General features: G+C 40.6%; 1 protein-coding gene across 1 annotated transcript in view; it reads right to left on the minus strand.

Annotated features, from left to right (window-relative positions):
* Positions 1–21,104, minus strand: part of Poln (DNA polymerase nu) — a 133,785-nt gene that overhangs the window by 94,794 nt on the left and 17,887 nt on the right. The window contains exons 3-12 of the mRNA XM_021210304.2: positions 19,766–20,266; positions 14,904–15,094; positions 10,840–10,952; positions 8,845–9,002; positions 7,471–7,539; positions 6,203–6,263; positions 5,433–5,497; positions 1,490–1,573; positions 284–379; positions 136–228 (exon numbers count right to left, since the gene is read on the minus strand). Coding sequence (XP_021065963.1) covers positions 136–228; positions 284–379; positions 1,490–1,573; positions 5,433–5,497; positions 6,203–6,263; positions 7,471–7,539; positions 8,845–9,002; positions 10,840–10,952; positions 14,904–15,094; positions 19,766–20,266 — 1,431 coding nt within the window. The remainder of the gene's footprint in view (positions 1–135; positions 229–283; positions 380–1,489; positions 1,574–5,432; positions 5,498–6,202; positions 6,264–7,470; positions 7,540–8,844; positions 9,003–10,839; positions 10,953–14,903; positions 15,095–19,765; positions 20,267–21,104) is intronic.

A 21,104-nucleotide genomic window follows, 5' to 3' on the forward strand; every position in this document is an offset into this window, starting at 1 on the left:
TCTCTCTCTCTCTCTCTCTCTCTCTCTCTCTCTCTCTCTCTCTCTCTCTCACACACACACACACACACACTTAAAAGCACCAAATTATCCTTCTCTAGAAGTATAATCAGCCAGACATTCCTGGAGGGCAGCTACCTGCTCATCTCCTGGTGTACAGCCAGAAGCATAACTCTGAGTGAGAGCACCTTGTCTAAATGGTCTGCTGCCAGCACAGAAGGCAGCTTGTACCTGGTGGAGATACATGGACATGTCAGAAAGACAAGGAAGCTAGAACATGGCTTACCATGGCTTCTGATGTGGACAGCCGGCTCTGCAGCCCAGTTCTGGGAAGATGCTTCCTCTGGCTCAACAGGTGCAGCTTCAACTTGCCAAAGAGGATCTTAAACAAGAGTAATCCATGTAAAAAATCCAGATTTGAAAAAAACGAACATAACCACCACAGGTATAGAAACTACTCTGAAGATACACACCTGAATACATAGTACAACAGGCTAAGCTCCTCATTTATAAAGACTTTGATTTAATGTGTCTCATAATGTTCATCTCTTGTGAGAACATGAATACTTTAAATCATTTGCAGACAGTATTATAAATTCAGAATAAATCATCTTTTAAATTCTTGAGTAATGTTATGGAGTGAAAGACCCAACAAGCAGCTGAAAAAGTCAGATGCAGATATTTGCACCCAAAAAGTGGACAGAAGCAGCTGACCTATATTTTTGAGTTAGGGAAGGCTGAAAGAAGCTGAAGAGAAGGGAGATCCTGTAGGAGGCCCAGCAGTCTCAATTAACCTGGACCCCAGCGATCTCTCAGATACTGGAACACCAACCAGGCACTGCCAGGTCTGTGTTCATTCAGAGATGATGCACCTAACCCTCAAGAGAATGGAGGCCCCAGGGAATTTAGAGGTCAGGTTGGGTGGGGAGTGAGGACATCCACATGGAGACAGGTGGGTAGGGAAGAGGTATGGGATGTGGGACAGTTGGAGGGTGGATCAGGGTGGGAGGGGGGATAAAATATGGAGTGTAATAAAAATAAATTAATTATGCCGGGCATGGTGGCGCACGCCTTTAATCCCAGCACTCGGGAGGCAGAGGCAGGCGGATTTCTGAGTTCGAGGTCAGCCTGGTCTACAAAGTGAGTTCCAGGACAGCCAGGGCTACACAGAGAAACCCTGTCTCAAAAAACCAAAAAAATAAAAATAAAAATAAATAAATAAATAAAAAATAAAAAATAAAAAATAAATTAATTAATTTAAAAAATTCTTGAGTAAAACACTTAGCTTTTGAAAGGACAAAATTTAACATTACCAACCAGGTATAGTGGTCTAAGGCTGTAATCTCAGTACTTGGGAAGATGAGACAGGAGGACTGTCATGGATGGGAGTGAGCATACAGCCATGTACTACATAGGGAATTCTAGGCAAGTCTGGGCTACAGAATGAGACACTGTCTCAAAATAAATAAAAAAAAATGAAATTGAGCCTTACCTCACGAAGTTGATTATTACTCATTATAAGAAACTGTTCTCCTGCAACAAAATGGGCTTCTTGCTCCAATTCCTTGAGGCGAGCCTGAAAAATTGAAACATCATTCACAGACTTTATGATTTAAAATAATTTAAACTTCTCATCAAGCAACTCTCAACAAAAGCCTTTAATGGAATAAAAAGTCACCTATAACTTGCCAAAATGAACATTTAAAAGCATACATATTGACATGATGGCTAAAACTTAAAGAAGTAAAAATAAAAGTACTTCAAAATGAGAGCATCACTATTAGAACTAGAAAACGGATCCATTATTATGAGAAAGAAGACAGAAAAAGAAAAGGTATGGGTTATAGCCTACACCCACAATAGATCAAGATGTCCTCTAAGTCAGTAGAGCACATAGAAAAGACTTAGATGAGGGCTGGCTGTGGGTAAAAGGCACATGCCTGGTAACCTGAGTTGCATCCCTGGGACTCACATGGCGGAAGGAAAACTGAATCCCTGAAGACCTCTACACACACACACACACACACACACACACACACACACACACACACACCATTTTAGAGACTTGATGATTGTTTTCAAAGAGAAACTAATAGCCAATGATGATAGAAAACAATTTACTTCATCAGTAATAAGGAAAACAAACCAAACTAATACATGGTTTATGATAGTTGCAACCTGTAGACAACCAGATGCCTCTTGCCTAGGATAGATATCACCCTGGCAGAGCATAGTAGCACTGAGCAAAATACAATGATAACATCAAGGCTAAGATGCAGACAATTGAGAGGTTGTATACAAACTATTGATTGTTTAGACAATGAAATAGAGAACATGTGAAGAATAACAAGAATGAAATCCCTTCTAAGTCAGGGCAGTAGCTATTTTGGGCAACAGAATACACTTCTGCCAGGAAAAGCACATAAGGCTCTAAATATCCCATAGTTTAACCTGGGTGATAGATACCAGAGTTATCTTTTGGGTTGTTTAGATGGAATTTAAAAATATTTTTCATACATCTTTATGTACCTTTCCATATTTTCATTCTTTAGGAAATGTACCAGATCCTTGGATGAACTGTAGGGAGCAAATGTCCTTACAAGAAAAATAATCTAACTTGATGGTCCACTGAAGAACTGCCCCTAACACACACTAGATCAATGCTTGTCCTCCCTATATGAGTGCATGTCAGTCACTATTATATTGCTATAAAGAGCATGACCAAGGCAATACTTATAAAAGGAAGTATTTAATTTGATTTTTTCAAGGCAGGATTTCTCTGTGTAGTCCTGACTGTCCTAGAACTCACTCTGTAACCCAGGCTGGCCTCAAACTCAGAACTTCACCTGCCTCTGCCTCCAGAGTTTTGGGACTAAAGGCTGTGCTACCATCATGTGACTTAGAGTTCTACTCTTGATTCACAGGCCAAACAGAGAGGGGGAGGGCAAGAGGGAGAGAGGGGGTGGAGATGGAGATAGAGACAGACAGATACTGGGCTTGGCATGAGCTTTTGAAACCTCAAAGCCTACACCCCTAGTGCCACACTTCCTCCAACAAGGCCATACCTCCAAATTCTTCTAATTCTTTAAAACAGTGCTACTCTCTAGTGACTAAGCATTTGAATATATAAGCCTACAGAGGCCATCCTTATTCAAACAATAATGTTCCAGTCCCTCGGCCTCAGACATAGGCTTGTAGCCATAACATAATGCAAAAATGCATTCAAACCAATTTCAAGTCCCCATAGTCTATCATAGTCTCAGCACTGCTTAACAATCCCAAAATTCAAAGTCTTTGAAATTCATGGCAATTTCTTAATTGTAACCCCCTGTAAAATCAAAATAAAAAAACAGATCACATACAACATTCAATGTCACAGAATATACATACCACTCTAAAAGGGAAGAAAAGAAGCATTAATTGAGGAAATACTGGACAAAAGCAATACTGAAAACTAGCAGGGCAAACTCCAAACTCTGCATCTCCATGTCTGATGTCAAAGTGTTCTTTAGAGCTCCAAGTCCTTTTAGCTTTGTTGACTATAACCCAGTTCTCTCTTTTGGACTAGTTCCACATTCAGTAATATCCCATGACTCAGTCATCTCCAACAGCTTGATATCTCCAACACAATCCAGGATCTACCTTCATAGCTTCAAGAAATGGCCTCTCTGAGTGGCCATGAATTGACACCTCTGACACACAGCTAGCCTCAGTGGCTTTCCTTAGCTGTGGAGAGATATTCCACAACTGCTTCTTGTATCCTTGACTCTAAGGCCAGAAGAAACACAAAGCTGTGGCCAAAGCTGACAAGTTCTGCTGCTTGCTGGGTTTGGAACTTGGCCTCCATGTTCAATTACATTTGCATCAGCTTTCTATTGTTGATGGTTTCCTTTATGGTTTAAGCTTTTCTTTAATTTTTTTTTATAAATTGGAAGCTTAGCTGGATGGGGTCTTTTCCTGAGGTTACTACTCCCTTTATTTCATTTAGCATCAGGCTTTTCTTTAAATTCTTGCTTATTTGTTGAAGACAGGATTTCTCTGTATAGTCCTGGCTGTTCTGGAATCCACTCTATAGATCAGGCTAGTCTCAAACTCAGTGATCTGCCTGCCTCTGCTTCCCATGTGCTGGGATTAAAAGGTGTGCACCACAACCTTTAAGCTTAACTCCTTGAGCTCAGGACCTGGCTCTAACATCACCTTTCTGGTGCTCCTTTTCTCTTCACACTGTATATTTTGTATTTGTCTTTGTCCAGCTTGCTCCTTTTCAGTATAGATCTACATAAAATTGATTACTAGTAACCACAGGATATAGTGTCAATACTAGCCTTTCTTGAAATCTCTTCTGCTAATACCATTAATCCAAAATTCTTCAATTTAGCCTCAGACAGGTTTTTAGGACAAGAGCAAACTGCTGCCACATTCTTTGCCAAATTATCACAAGAACGACTTCTAGGCTACTTGCTAATATTCTTTTCCCTGAAGCCCCCTGAGCTCAGCCATTATAATTTACATTGTTCTCACCATTACTGTATCCCATGCTCCTACTAGAATGGCCCATTAAACTCTGCTTAAAGCATTCAATCACTTTTCTCATCCAAAGTCCCAAAGTCTTCCATATTCCTCCAAACAAACAGCATGGTCAGGTCTGTCACAGAAATACCCCTGTCCCTGGTACCAACTTCTGTCTTAGTCACTGTTCAATTGCTGTGAGGAGACACTAACCAAGGCAACTCTTATCAAAGAAAGTATTTAATTGGAGGCTTGCTTACAATTTCAGAGGTTAGTCCATTATTATCACAGTGAGGAGCATGGTGACATGTATGCAGGCAGACATGGTGCTGGAGAAGTAGCTGAGAGTTCTACATTCTGATCCACAGGCCAAGAGAGAGACATTGGGATTAGCATGGGTTCTTGAAGCCTCAAAGCCTATGAACCTTCAAAGTCAGAAGCAGATGGGCAAAAGTCTCAGAGGATGCTTAAATGGAGGGTCTTAAGTACTAGAGGAGAAAAGTACAGAACTGTAGGACTAGCCTTAAGTTAAGATAACACAGGTCGGTAAATGTCAATGAGACCTCCTCTGGCTAGACAGAACAGGGATCTTTATAACTGAATGCCAGATCTTCAAGTCCTTCAAGTCCTCCATGACACACTCCCCCCAACAAGGCCACATCTCTAATCCTTCTAATTCTTTCGAATAGTGCCACTTCCTGGTAACTAAGCATTCAAATATGTAAGCCTATTGGGCCTATTCTTATTCAAACCATTCAGTGCAGTAGATGTCAGTGAGGTATAAACTCTTCAACTTATGATCTTCCCCTCTAGGAGTCCAGGAGAAAGAAGAACAGTACCAATACCACACTAGGACCAATAGTGAAGGAAAGAAAATCAGAATCTACAAGAGCAATGACAATACAGACTCTGAAATGATAGCTTACCCCGAGGAGTGCTGATGTCCTCTCCATTTCTTCTTTGTCAACTGGAATCTTATGGTTTTCCATCACTGTGAAATCAACGTCAAAAGCAGATAGTGTTTTCATTGTATTAATCAATCCTTTTCAGAAGACTAAAGAGCCCCACTCTTTGATGACCTAATGATAACAATGTACATTTACTCAGGTCTAACTGAAGTCAACCTCTGTTCTGTGAGGAAACAGAAGCATCAAAAGAATTGGACTGCTGGGGATACAGTCTAGTAACAGAACACTTGCCCAATACAAGCCAGGTCCTGGGCTCATTTCCCAGGTATGAAGGATGTGGAACTATACTGGCCCCAGTCTGGCTCTTTGCATACTCTGGATGGAGAGTCACTCCTGGCCCTGCAGCAGGACCTGGTCAGAAGCAGATGGGCAAAAGTCTCAGAGGACGCTTAAATGGATGGTCTTAAGTACTAGAGGAGAAAAGCGCAGAACTGTAGGACTAGCCTTAAGTTGAGATAACACAAGTCAATAAATGTCAATGAGACCTCCTTCTAGCTAGACAGAACAGGGAGGATCTTTATAACTGAATGCCAGATCTTCAAGTCCTTCAAGACCAGGAAAAGATGCCCCCCAAACCCTCTTGTTGCAGAAGAGAAAAGCATGTACTAGCAACTTCTTTGGATGAACTACAGTACCCACTCTATTATAGGGTAAAGAGAAAATTCATTCCTGAACAATTTAAAGATTCTCCAAACGGATGACTATGCTTTGCTTTTATGGTAACTCACCTGCCAAAATTGGTATCAATGGGAGCTCCAAAGTACAAAATAGCTGCCATAAGCCATAAGCCTGCTTTACAGGAAGAGATAATATAAATATAGATTTGAGTTACTATTTACATTTTGTTGAAAAGCAACTTGACTTTGTTGTGTTATGATTAAAGCTACCTCAGTCTGAAGTGATTTCTCATTGTATCTTCATTCTTTTTTGATAAAACTCTTACTTCCATCACAGAGATTATTTCCTTACTATCTGAATATCTGGTAGATATATTCCAAAATTTCACAAGGCCTTTGCTTTCTCACTTTCAGGAATATTTGTATGATTTGAGTCTTCCATTTTAACTACAGAATGGCTCACTGAATTTCAATCATTTTATCTAGTCTTCAATATTGCATTGTTGGCCCTTCACACTAGCCAGGAGTGTTGGAATCTTTTATGTTAGGCCACCTGTTTTAAGAGCATGAAATCCTTCCTCTTTTATGCATATCACCTTCCATTTTGTTTGTTCATTTATAGGCCCTTATTTATACACAGGGTCTCTGGCCTCAAACGCTCCATAGATGAGCCTGCTCTTGAACTTTTTCCTATTCTCACTTTTTAAGTGCTGGGATTATAGAAATGTCCATCATACCAGATTTTCTATGATGTTTACTGTAGTATTTTCTGCTGTTGCCTAAGAATGTTGGGCCTCATCTTCTAGTTTCCCTCAATTTCTCTGTCTGTATCTGCACTCTAAGGTAGACTGATCCTCTCTAGGGCACATCAGATGAGCTCTTCCTCAACCCTTAGACAGCTTTCCTGTTTGAGAAGTTCCTATGGGCAGGAAAGGAGAGAAGCAGCTTGGCTTAGAGCCAGGGATGGAAAAGCCTCCAGCTATATAGCCTGTCCTAGGAAGCTTCTCATCTTTCTTATCTCCTTCACCTTTGCCTCAGAACACGGTCTTTCCTTCAGTTTTCCTCAGTTGTCTCTTCACTGGCTACAGCATCCCAATAAGAATCTAACTGAAGCAAGTTGGGACCATTCTACTACTAACTAAAATAAACTCTTAGCATCAGAAACACTCTAGTTAAATGTGAGGCTTTGAAACAATTGCTTTCAATATACAGAACATATTTTAAAACTGCAGGAATTATCATTTTAGTCTTTCCTTTTCTAAATGAGGCACAGGTTAACTTGGCCTTAGGACAAACATCTCATTTCATGTGAGTGTGGGTAACAAACAAAAACACAGGTCTTACACAGCTAGAAATTACAGTATTAAAAAATGACTTGCCTTCAACTTAGAACAAAGATCCATTGTAAGATCGTAGAGTATCTTCAGGTTCATACATACATTCTGACTCTTTAAAATGAATACATTAAAATTAGATGAACTTAGCAGAAATTCTCATCACAGTCTGGGAACTGATATCACTTACAAAAATGTTTCTAGTGACATGGGAAGATCCTCCTCGTGTACTGCAAGGTTCTCTCATGGCCCCATTTGGCCAACAACCATGATTGGAACTGCATTTAAAACTCTCATATTCTCATGAGGCAAAGACAGGGGGGCCTCAGAAATAAAGATTGGAAGTTCTAGATCAGACTTACCAGCATCACTAAGCATCTGTACCAACGTGCATTAAAAGAACATACCCTCTAGAGCTGATTTTCATTCCGTGCAGCCATCTTATTCCTCAATAATATGTGTGAATAATAATAATAATAATAATCTAGGCTTAAACTCATAAATCCAAACTGAACCATCAAATATACCTTGGTTAAGATGAAGAACAATAGCATGTGCACATCTAGTATCTCCATATGTAAACTGGGACTGGTAATACTGAGGTGAACAGTTTCTTGTAGTCATATTTCAGCTTGTTTGGGGAATCTTTGCCATATTGAGTAGGATTATAATGACCTGTGAGGGAAGAGGGATACTTTCCAAGTGCTAAAATGGAATCTTAGCTCCTACATGACCACTCCCTAGGCTGTCAGGCCCAGATCTCCATTCCTGTAAGAACTTCTCTGATTCTGAAATATATTTCATGACTGGTATACCTCTCGGTGTTTCTGGTATTTACAGTATATCTATCTATCGATCTATGGGACACAGACCCTCACTCTACACATGGTAGTTATGAGGATGAAGGGCAGGGTATGCAGGCTCTCACATCTGAATATTGCTCTGTAGTGTTCCACCATGTGGCTGAGTAGGGGGATCATGGTTGTGTCTGCACTGCGCCCTAACGTATCTCCTTCAGGAGAGGTAGCTTTTGAAGACCAGGGGTATCTGCAGCACAAGAGGGCTTGGGGAAACTCACCTTGTCTTCTCTACCTAGACTGAGGTGGCTGTCCCCAAAAGTCAATCAACAAGAACAAGTCACTAGTGCTAAAGATTTACAAAAGGACAGTCCTCTGCTCACAGAGGAGGTGCTACTGATACTAGAGAATCCATAGAAGTATACTGTAATGAGACATGCCTGGAAATCACTCATCTTTATTCATTGACCTCTACCAGAAACACCTCAGCAATAAGGATTTGGATAGAAAAATGACATGAAAATGGGTGCTGGCTATATTCTTTTTACTATTACATTGTTTATGAAGTGGGAAAAGTCAGGGGCATATTAAGGTAGACAGAACCTTATCCTAAACATCTTACCACAGTATTTCTTGAGGCTTCACTGAATGTGCTGCTTGGTTTGACTGTGACGGACTTTTCTAGATGTTTTGCTACTAAATCTTCAAATGAAGGTGCAGTGTCACTGGGGTCTATGAGCCATGCAGCAACTCTGGGATCTAGTCCTACAAAATCAGCAACTGCAAAGGAAAAGGTCACTTAGCATTCATCCAAGTTACAAGCAATTGTTGTTTCCCATCTTTACACTAAGAAGAGAGTTTTTCAAATATGAAACACAAATGGCTGAGAAACATTTAAAGAAATGTGCAACATCCTTGGCCATTAGGGAAATGTAAATTAAAACTACTCTGAGATTCCATCTTACCCCAGTCAGCATGTCCAACATCAATAAACCAATTGACAATGCTGACAAAAATTCTGACAAACGAGAACATTTATTCATTGCTGTGGGAGTAAACTCAGCCAGTGTGGAAATAAGTGTGGAGGTTTCTCTGGAAGCTGGGAATAGATCTACCTCAAGATCCAGCTGTGCCACTCTTGGGTATATATCCAAAGGACTCTACATCTTACTATAGAGACACTAGCTTAATTATGTTCACTGCTATAATATTCATAATTACCAGAAACTGGAAACAGCCAAGATGTCCATCAACTGATAAATGGATAATGAAAATATGCTACATTTACACAATGGAATAGCATTCAGTTGTTTAAAAAGCAGTGAAAATTTGAAATCTGCAGGTTAAAAGGATGGAGCTAGAGAAAAATAATTCCTAAGTGAATAAGCCAGACCCCAAAATAGACAAATACTACATGTTTCCTCTTATATGTGGATGTTAAGCTTTTAAGCTTTTGATGTGTGTATTAAAATCAAATAACCACAGACATTAGGTAAGGGGCCAGTGGGATGGAGAGGATCTTCCAAGAAAGGGGAAATAGAATATAGTGTTGTGGAGAGAAGAAGGGGAACTAGACCAGAAGGATTCGATGGGACAGAGGATGGAAGATCCAAGTTTAGTAGGGACTGTGAGAGGAACACCTAACACTAAAGGCATTTGAAAAGTCACATGGAAACCCACTACTGTAGAAGCTTCCTAATATAAACATATATGGAACGGATCTAAATGGAATCATAATACAATGTCACCAAGTAAAATTTCCAGGGCCAGGAAAATGTTATACATTTTTGAGTTGTTAGCCAAAGGGGTCTCATGGAATCCCTCCAAACATCAGAGACTATTACCAAGGCCATGACTGTTTTCCATCGTAAGGTGGTAAAGCCCTACTGTTGCAAGCAACATATATTTATGTTACTGAACGTGGAGAAGTCCAGCTGGTGCCAAACCAGAAGCTAAACCCCTACGGTGTTCATGAAGGTACTCTGCCTTCTAACAAGGGTTAAAGACAATCGCCAATATCACCCAGCTATAAATCCTGTTACCTACAATAGCTACATGACTACAAGATATTCTGATACAATAGTGGCACAAAAGTTATGAAAGTAATTTTAGACTGAAGTCCCACTCCATGAAATGTAACCCATACCTGACAATGCGCTCTCTCTCTCTCTCTCTCTCTCTCTCTCTCTCTCTCTCTCTCTCATTTTTTAAGATGAGGTTTCTTGGTGAAGTCCTAGCTATTTTAGAACTCTCTCTGTAGACCAAACTGCCTCTGCTTACTGAGTACTGGGATTAAAGGCATACACCAGCTATTCCCTACCCTTTTAAAGATACTGCATACCCTGCCTTGTTTGGTGCTCTCTGTGTTGTAGTTGTTGTTAGTATCTGTATCCATTGATGGTAACAACAAAGCCTATTGTGACTGTGTTTCAGGGGTCATTCTTTACACTAAAGGAGTATAAACTGGTATAAATATAAGAAGAGCCCAGACATAGGAGGGGAAGTGTCCATGGCAGGTGAAAAAGCAGTGTCTGTGTGGCCAAGAGCCCTTGGAGCAGGTGACATGGTGGCCTGACCACTTTTCTAAATCTTGGAGACAATGAGAATGGTAACTTACCATGCTTCCAACTGCCATCTTCACCATAGAGCTGCAGTACTGTTCTCACAAAGTCCTTGGCATTAAAACAAACAACGGGGCATTTACACCTCAGTGTCCAAAACAGTATGTTCCTAGACAAAGGAAAATTCACCATTTAGATAGTAATTTGGGTCTTGGAAAAATATTGTAATATCAAATAGCTATCTATCCTTATATAGTATATACACACCTCGATTAACTAAAGAATCCTATGAGGTGGGCATTACTTCTTATGTATATTTCATACAATGTGAAGCTTTCACTCAGGGCTCATCTCTGAGAAAAGCTTCTACTCCTGAAGCTCCTGTGCAGAATACACACACTGGACCTGGTCCAAGCCTCCAAGTGTTCCACCTCTCAGCATGCCAGGTCTTTCCTTCTGCCATTGCACTGTGCCACTCCTACCCACACTGCTGGGGATGGCATATGCTCTTGCATGTCTACTCTTCTCCACCCACAACTTGTGCAACCTGCTCAATAGATGTTCTGGGCAAGCAGCCTACCCACACACCTTTCACAGAAGGACCCACATGTGCTAAACTGCAGCTTCTTCCATCACCTTATGAGCTTCTGAATGTGGGATAACAGTTAACATTTATCATAGCAGATACCAGGCTACCATTTCACAAGGTTGCCACACTGAAACTTAATCACAGTACTACAAGGCAGGCACTCTATCCAGTATGCAGATGAAGGGACTTGGATTCAGATATGTCACACCAAATAGATGGTAAGGTTGGGTTCTGATACTGTATCTTGCTACTGCCAGAAGATAAGCCCTAAACCACTAAGCCCTAAGTTCCTCTTTATGGAAAAAGTATAATACATTAAAAAGAGCTCTTTGATGGGATAAGAAAGGAATAAACTAGGAGTCCAGTAGACATGCACAATGAGTGATGGTGTATAGCTGGATTTTGCTTGTCTGGCTCCATCGATAGACACTGTATAGTGCTTTGAAAATTATGTGACTTGGCCTTGATCTGTTGGAACAGGAGACCAAAATGGTAGGGAGGTCAAAGTGCCAACAGCACTGGGTCTTGGCTTAGATAAGACTGGTAAGGGACACAAGAATGAGAATGAAGAAGTTAAGAATGGTAGAAAATGGAGTATGGGGACCTCCCTGGCACATGCTGAAGTATACATCCAGGATGAAGTGATCTAATGGCTACCCTGCCTTCTCATGGGGAGAAATTCAGCCTGGCTGAAGTCTATCTTGGTAAGACAAACAGCAGAAGAGTTTCTTATGGGAGGTGGCTCAGTGGAAAAAAGCACTTGCCACACAAACACCAAGACTGGAATTCAGGTTCTGTTCTAGTTTGCTTCCTGTTGCTGAGATAAAACACCAGAAGCAACTTGGGAAGAATAGGGTTTATTTACTCTTACAGGTTATATTCCATCATCAAGGAAAGTCAGAGCAGGAACCTGGAAGGAAAAACTGAGGCAGAGACCATAAAAGAGTGACTGTTGGTTCACTTGCACCAAGATTCACGTTCAGACCTTTGTTATACAGCCCAGACCCAACTGTGTGCCAGAGATAGTGAGCTGGACTCTCCTATATCAATTATCAATGTTAAAAGTGCCTCGTAGACATGGCCATAGTCCCATCTGATCAAGGCAAATCTATAGTTAAGGTTCCCTCTTCCCAGATAACTCTAGGTTTATGTCAAGTTGACAGCTGAAGCCACCTATGACAGATTCCCAGAACCTATGTAAATGCTTTGTGTCCTGACTGTAATCCCATCACTGGGGAGACGGGGATCCCTACAGCAAGCTGGCTAGCTAGACTAGTTAAATAGTTGAGCTCTACATTTAACAAGAGACTTTGCCTCAATAAAATGCATACATACATGTGCATGTATATACACGTGCAAATACACACAACTCATACACATGCAAAATTTCTTAGTATATATTTAGCATACATTTACAAAGTATGATTTAAATCGATTTGCATCCTAAATACACTACTGTAGAATTGGGACTGTTTTCCAAGGTTTATAGTATATGAGGGACTATCTTTCCTAGAACTTAATAAGCTTCAAAATGATATTGTGGCAGTGTCAATTGTGGGAGTGAGGGTCATGGAATTGAAAAAACAAAATCCTGCCCTAACCCTCATAGAGCTTAGTAGTGGACATACAATAAACAAAATAAGATGTATGAATTGTGGGGCAATAGACATTATAGAAAAATGTGGGCATTTCTCCCTCATGTTAAAGGTGTTAAAGGTGAGGCTCTCAAACAAAAAATACAAGATAAATGTAAAGATAGTGATTGTATATAGTGCTGGGCTAGGGAATTGTTTTATCCAGATGTTTAGAAAAGACCTAAATGATAAAAATAACACATGAATGAAGATGTGATACGGTGAATAAAGCGTAGATGATAAAGAAAAGCTTTTCACAGAAAGCTTTAATAAATGTAAAGAAAACTAAAGAGTTAGAAAGCCTCTACCATATTTAGGCACAATTAAATAAAGTCCATTTGGTTCACAATTGCAGCAGCAAAGTCCACAGAGCATGGCACTGGCTCGGTCAGGGGCCCCTGCCAGCATCACAGCATGATAAAGAGACAGAAAGGGCGCCAGCTAAGGATAGAAGAGGCCAAGCACATGGCCTCATCTCATAACAGCCCACCAGAGGTCACTCTTGCAAGACCACACTAATTCATTCAGTAAGGAGGAGCCTCTATGACCAGACTATCTGCTGAGTCCCTTCTCTTATGGGTCTATTACCTCAAAACAGAAAACCTGGGGACTGAGCCTATATCTGTTTGGGTAACCTTTTTTACACTGTGTGAAGACATCTCTGTGTTTTCAATTGTTAATTCTGTACTGGCAGAGAGCTAAATGTTGGCAGGATCTTGGTATGGTTATTTCTGTGGCCCATCACTGCTCTCATATTTTGTAAATATTTGTCCTTTCTCACTAGCCTAGAGGCAATCTAGACTTGTATATGATTGGCTGTAATAAAGAGGTGATGACCAATAACTGGGCAAGAAGTGGAGGGTAGAACTTCAGGGAGAGTGAGAGAGAGAGGGAGAGAGAGGAGGGAGAAAGGGAGGGAGAGAGGGGGAGGGGAGGGAGAAGGGGAGGGAAAAAGGGAGGGAGAGAGGGGGAGCGGAGGGAGAAAGGGAGGGAGAGAGGGGGAGGGGAGAGAGAAAGGGAGGGAGAGGGACAGAGGGACAGAGAGACAGAGGGACAGAGAGACAGAGAGACAGAGACAGACTGAGACTGACTAGGATAATAAAGAAGATGTGGGGATTCACCAGCAGATGGACCAGAGCAGAGCAGTGAGGTAGAGCGTGTGGCAGAATGTAGTGCCAGGATTAGTTGGGTTAAGCTTAACAGCTAGGGCTGAGAGACTGCCCTAGCTAAAACGCCTAAGCTTTAAAATATTAAAAGGCGCTGGGCGTGGTGGCACATGCCTTTAATCCCAGCACTTGGGAGGCAGAGGCAGGTGGATTTGTGAGTTCGAGGCCAGTCTGGTCTACAAAGTGAGTTCTAGGACAGCCAGGGCTATACAGACAAACCCTGTCTCAAAAAACAACAACAACAAAAAAATATATTAAAAGGCTTCTGTGTCATTATTTATACTGCTGGCAGGCCCAAAAGTCCATATATAAGCAAAACTGTTTGTTGCACAAGTCACCCAAGCCATATTTTCAGACAGGCACTATCTTTAGTAATACTGAAGACAACTTTGTGTTTCCAGGCAATGATGACTTATCCTTTGCTGTAAGGGAAGAAACTAGAATGCTAATGAAAATCACCTGGAACCCTGGCAGTGGCAGTGAGTTTTCAGGCTAGATAACAAAGCTTCCCCCTAACACCTCATTGCAAAGCTGTCACAATACTGGAACGGGCTCCCTTGGCACCAGGATGGATCATCCATTCTACAAACTCTGAAGGAGGACACCACTGTTTTCTTGGGTTTTTTCCCTTTTAAAATAATTTCATGTGTTCATAAAAAAGCAAAAAGTTTAAATAGTTAAAACTGGAGCTTGGAAAGTTTTACATTTAATGCAATAGATAGATTTCTTGCCTGACAAATAGATTATGTGCTTCTTGCTTTGGGTCCCAGAAAGGGGAATGCTCCGTATGTATGTAGACACAGTGATCTGTGGATGTAAAGTCCTTTTCCAGAGCACCACCATGGGTTGGGAGAGTCAGAGGGCTGCTGCCTACATGGCATTTTAGTAACATCACAATTCCTTTAACAGTACAAGTTAAAGCCTGTGAAGACACAGTAATGCAAAGTCACAAATGAGAGCAAGCTATAAGACAAAGGAGTGACAGCTATAACGAACTTTAAAAATGTCATTTTACAAATATCTGTGCATGTGCATGTATAAATTCAGGTATAGGCATACATATAGAAGTCAAAAGACAGACCGGGATATTGGTCTCCAGCTTTGATAGGCTCTGGAGATCCACACTTGGGTCTTTATGCTTGAACAGCAAGCACCTTATCCACTAGGCCACCTTCCCATCCCCCAACTGAGTTTTATTTTTAGATAGGGTCATCTACTTAGCCCAGGCTGGTCTAAAATGCCTGCTCCTCCAAAGTGTTGGGATTATAGACATGTACTACTATCACATCTAGGTCTCAACTAATATTCTCTACTCAACAAGATACCTTTCAAAAATAGAAACCAAAGTGTTTCAGGGTTCTGATTCCTAGTCTGGTTACTAAATGAATTTAGGGTTGCCTTTCAGAGAAAGGCATATTACCGTAGCCTTGATCAGGTCTCTGTGAAGGCTCTGAAGGGAAAGCTATCTCTCTGACTTGGATGGAGACCTAACATTCCAAGACAGCCACAACAAGAGAGTCTGTGCAATTAGGCCAGAAAATCAATCACCTGGCAAGGGGACCATCTCTCAAGAAGGAGGTTTACCTTAAGCCACGTTAAATACCTAGAAGGAATAATTATCTTTTTAAATTTTTCTTTTTCTTCATTGGTGGGAATATAAAACTTGGCAAAGTACATTAGTTATTTTTTATAACTTTCAAACTTTAATCATTTATTTGTATTTTTAACTTTTTATTGATCCTTTGTGAATTTCACATCATTCACCCTAGTCCCACCCCCTTAATATATACCCTCCCCTTTGCCAAAAGAAAAGAAAATAAGATAGAATAAAAAAAAATCTTGTCATGGAAGCTCCAGTGTGTCCCACAGTATACCCTCTGTCCACATATCTTTACTTGCAAATGTTCATTGCAATGAGTCATTGGTCTGTTTGAAGCCTCTGGCTTCTGCTACACTATCAATACTGGGTCCTCATGGGGAACTCCTATGGTATATCCTCCTGTTGTTGGCCTGTGTCAGAGAGATCCTGAAGCTTTAGCTCTGCAGGGGCAGACCTTTTATGTGCCCCCGCAGATCACAGATGGGGTAGATATTGGGTGGGCCTACTCAAAGGCCTGGATCTGGGCCTAGAAGGTAGCTGAGTTGGTCAGCCTGCTGGCTCTCCTGCATCTGCACCACCAGGGCAAGCTCTCTAGCACTGCCCCTCCAGTAGCTCCCTTACTGCTGCAACCAGCAAGGGGCTCTCTTGCTTTCATGTCCTTAGGACCTGCTAATCTGGGCCTTCAGCACCAGGGCCAGCTCCACTATGCTGCCAGGCAAGGTACAAGTGCTGCAGCCAAAGAGGGGTGGGGCCAGCTCTCCTGCTCTCATGATTTTGGTGCTAGCTCCCCATGGGCCAAGCATTCAAACACATGAGTCTGTGAGGGCCACTCCTATTCAAACCAGCATGCCACCCCTTCTCCTAGCTCCTCCCAGATCCACTCCCATTTCCCACTCCATACTGTCCTATTTTTTTTATAATATACCGAGTCCAATTTGTGCTGCTTATACACTCATGGGTGTGGGTCATCCGCTGGAGCATGGTCAACCTATCAAGTCACACCTTCACCAAAACTTGATTTTCCTTCCCTCACCATTTGCCAACAGTTCCTCCTCACCTAGAGGTGGGAACTTGTGAGCTCTTCTCCCTCCATGTGAAATGTTGGCTGCTTGATCCTCTGGGGGGTCCTGTGTGGCAACCATAGCTGTTATAGTTCAGGAGGGCTATAATCCAGTCATATCCAAAAGACACTACTTTGTTTCAGTCCTCTCTAAGATGTAGCTCTTAGCAATCTTTCTGTCCCCTATTCCATAATGGCCCATGACTCTTGTCGGGGTGTGATGTTACACAGATGTCCCACCTGTGGCTAAGAATTCTACAGACACTTATTCTCTGACCGTTTTGGTCAGTTGTGTATTTTTACATTAACCACCATCCAATGCTCAAACATAAGATCTGCACTAGTCTATAGGTTTAGAGATATACATTTAGAGACAGTTTCTTTTTTCTGAACTATTTTTTCCTTTTCTTTTTGTCTATTCTAAGCATGCTTTTCCCATCATTTTGGGATCATGTACCATATTTCTAGCCACCATGTGGCAGCTTATTCACTATGTAGCTGAACTCCATACTGGCCTAATTCAAATGTCATGGCTTTCTCTCCTTCTCTTCTCTTTTTTCCATCATCTGGGCAGTTGCCAAGATTTACAGGTTTGGGTTTTTTTTTTGTTTTTGGTTTTTTTTTTTTTTTTTGCCTTCAGATCTTTCTTTTAAACTAAATTGTCCTTGAAATTAAAAAAAAAAAAGACTTCTCCACCAAAACAAAACTTAAAGATTCAACATAATTTGTATCAAGCCCCTAGCTGGATGTTTACAGAAATAATGATGACATAATAAAACAATAATAATATTTATATGGAAATGCAAAGGAACCCTGATAGCCAAAATAACTTTTAAAAAGATTAACTTAGTTGGAAGATAAAGAGTCTTCCTTCTGATTTCTAAATTTATTACAAACCTCAGTCATCAAGACAGTATACTTTCTAGTATAACACAGAAACAAAGATTAAAGGAAAGAATCAAACATATGAAAATCAACCCTTAGAGGTAACATTCCATATACTTATAACCCTAGCATTCAGAATACTGAGGCAGGCAGATGTCATGAATTTAAGGCCAGCTTGGGGTATATAATGAAACTTTGTTTCAAACAAAACAAAACAAAAGCCCAGAGTCGAAACAGGAATCAAACCTTAGATTTACAGCCAACTGATTTCCAATGAAAGTGTTATGAAGATTAACTTTATTGTCAACTTGTCCAGACTTAGCGCTACCATGGAAACATACCTCCTTAATGTGTCTATAAGGATGCTTTTAGAAAGGCTTGAGAGGGAAGACCTACTCTGAATGTGGGTAACATCACCCCACAGACTTTGGTCTTGGAATGAATATAGTAAAAAGAAAGTCAGATAAGTCAAGCATTCATCTGTCTCTGCTTCCTAAACCGTGAGTGCAATATGACCGACTATCTCAAGCTTCTGCTGCCAGGCCTTCTCCACCATGAAGAATCATAGTCTGAAATTTTGAGCAAAATAAACCACACACACACACACACACACACACACACACACAATTGTTTTTGTCAGAAATTTTCTCACAGTAATGAAAAATGTAACTAATAAAAGCACTAAAAGATTTAAATGAGAGGCTGGAGAGACAGCTTAGTCTTAGAGCATCACTGGATGCTCTTTCAGAGGTTCAATTCCCAGCAACCACATGGTGCCTTACAACCATCTGTAATGGAACCTCTTCTGGTGTGTCTGAAGACACCTACAGTGTACTCATTATAAATAAATAAAAATAAATATTAAATTTTTAAAAAAAGAATTAAAAGAGAAGAGTATTTTCAACAAATAGAGCTGGAATGACTAAATAATCACCTGCAAAGGGTAAATTTCCACAGCCTAGAAAAAAATTAACTAGAATGGATCACAGGTTTAGATCTAAGAGCTAAAACTACAAAACACTGATGAATAAAACTGGGGCAAATCTGCCTGACTTGGGGAAAACAAAGCAGGGCTGGGGGCATGTGAATACCTGATTGTATGTGTAAGTCAGAGCAGAAAGCCAAGTATCCTCTTCAATTGTTCCTTTCTGTTATTACTTTGAGACAGTGTCTCGCTGAAGGGACAGCTCGGTCTTTTAGCTAGCTAGTTTGCTAGCAAGAACATAGGATCCCCAGTCTCAGTCTCCCAATGCTGAGGTTACATGCACGCAAAGCTATGCTCTGCTTTTTCTGTGACTGCTGAGGATTTGAACTCAGTTCCATATGCAGGCAAAGCAAATGCTCTTACCCACTGAACCATCTCCCCAAGCCCCAAGCATTCTGAATATGCTAACAAAACCACAAAAATAGGATCTTTAGATTTAAAGTTTTTTCCTCAAATTTCTCAAGAAATTTGAATGAAAATTCACAGATTGGAAACATTGCAATATCTTATTAGAGATCAGAATCATAAAAGCATATGAAGAATTCTTACATATCCAAAAATAGAAAAAATCATAACCAATTCAAAAATAGGCAAAAACGTCTTGAATTTCACCAAAGATACATGAAGAACAATAAGTACATGAAAATGCTCAGTATCACCGCTGTTGAGCAAATGCACATCAGCAATACAACAAAGTAACACTTTGCACACACAAGAATGGCTTAAGTAGAAAATAGAACAATATCTCCAGCAGGTGGAGAACTTGACCCCCTCAGGCATTACTGGTGGAAGGTAGATGGGATCACCTCCTCTAGAAAACAGTTTGTCAGTTGCCCAGAATTGATAGGAACCCTACATTGTCACAATCACTTTCCAAAGTAGAGGAAGTAAGGCTTAAAATCTTATTTCTAGCTCTTATCAAAATCAGAAAGAGGATTTGTTTTGAAATGAGGTCTTAACTATGTTTCCCCAGTTGAACCCAAATTCCAGAGTTCAAGTTACCCTCCTGCCCTAGTCTCTCAAGTGCCAGTGCCTCAGGCATGTGACGATGCTGTTTACTAACCTGCTTGGTGCTGAGCTGTGTGGAACCATCCTTGTACATCAATGTCACCACCAGGGCTGCTGCCTGCTTGAGAGCATCCATCAGCTGGGCTTTCGCCAAATCACCCAAATATCTAACATCACACAGCTTTTTTCCCAAAGCTCTTGTGTCCTCAGAGTTTGGCCAGGATTCAGTCCCATCAGTATCTTTTTCCAGGGCTGTGTGATTACTTGCTTTTTCTGAGGAATTACTACATGTAATATATTTTCTTTTAAGACTCAAGCTGTCCTTATCTTCTTTGCCTGTATTTTCCTTTAGGAAATGCTTTCTCTTATGCTCCATGTGCTGTAAAACTGAAGCTTCCTGATCACACTGTGGAATTAAATAACTGGAAAGACCCAATGAGTTTCTGCTGTTCTGTACTTGACCGGCAGAGAGCTGACATGTGAGCTTAGTAATGGAGGGCTGAGGACAGAGTTCAATGGATCCTCTTGGTGTCTGGGTTATTAATGACTCAGGGTTCTGCAGAAAAAGGAAAAATGTTTCATTATAACATGGATTCATAAGACATGTGTAGAAACCAAGTGCATATCTAGAACAGCTTATCAAAGATAATGAGAACACACGTTTTACATTATCTATGATCTTTCGCCTTCCTTTTTCTGGTACATGCTAAACAAGTGTTCTACCATTGAGCCACCCCTCCAGCTCTAGAATCACACTTTCCAACAGAGCTAAACAGTCTTTCTAGACAACACGACCCTGGAGCTAGAGCAGGCACAAATTCAAAATGTTTCCTCTAGTCTCTCTACTAGAAGTAATTCATCTCAGGAGATAATGAACAAGTGTGAGGCCTGCAACTTACAGCTCCAAGTAGAGGGCAGTTATAGAGAAAATGAAATCATAAAAAATACTTGAAAATGTTAATTGGCCTATGAAAATAACAAAACTGCAGTCCAGCAATGTTTGTCCTCATTCCAGCCAGCAATGTGCAGTCAACACTGGCAGACCCACTCACTAGCAAGAGAAAAGCATTTCCACCCATCCTAATATGTTTGTTTACAATGATACTTTGTGCTTTAATGTTCATTTCCAAATTTGTAATTTATCTCTTGCTTTGTACAACTGCACATTAATATTAATTTTAAAGTAATTTTGAGCTGGGTGGTGGTAGAGCATGCCTTTAATCCCAGCACTCAGGAAGCAGAGACTAGCCTGGTCTACACAGAGAGTTCCAGGAGAGCCAGTGCTCAATCCAGTCTCAAAGAAAGAAAGAAAGAAAGAAAGAAAGAAAGAAAGAAAGAAAGAAAGAAAGAAAGAAAGAAAGAAAGAAAGAAAGAAAGAAAGAAAGAAAGAAAGA

This window comes from Mus pahari, chromosome 13 (genome assembly GCF_900095145.1).
Source record: "Mus pahari chromosome 13, PAHARI_EIJ_v1.1, whole genome shotgun sequence".
Classification (NCBI taxonomy): Eukaryota; Metazoa; Chordata; class Mammalia; order Rodentia; family Muridae; genus Mus; species Mus pahari.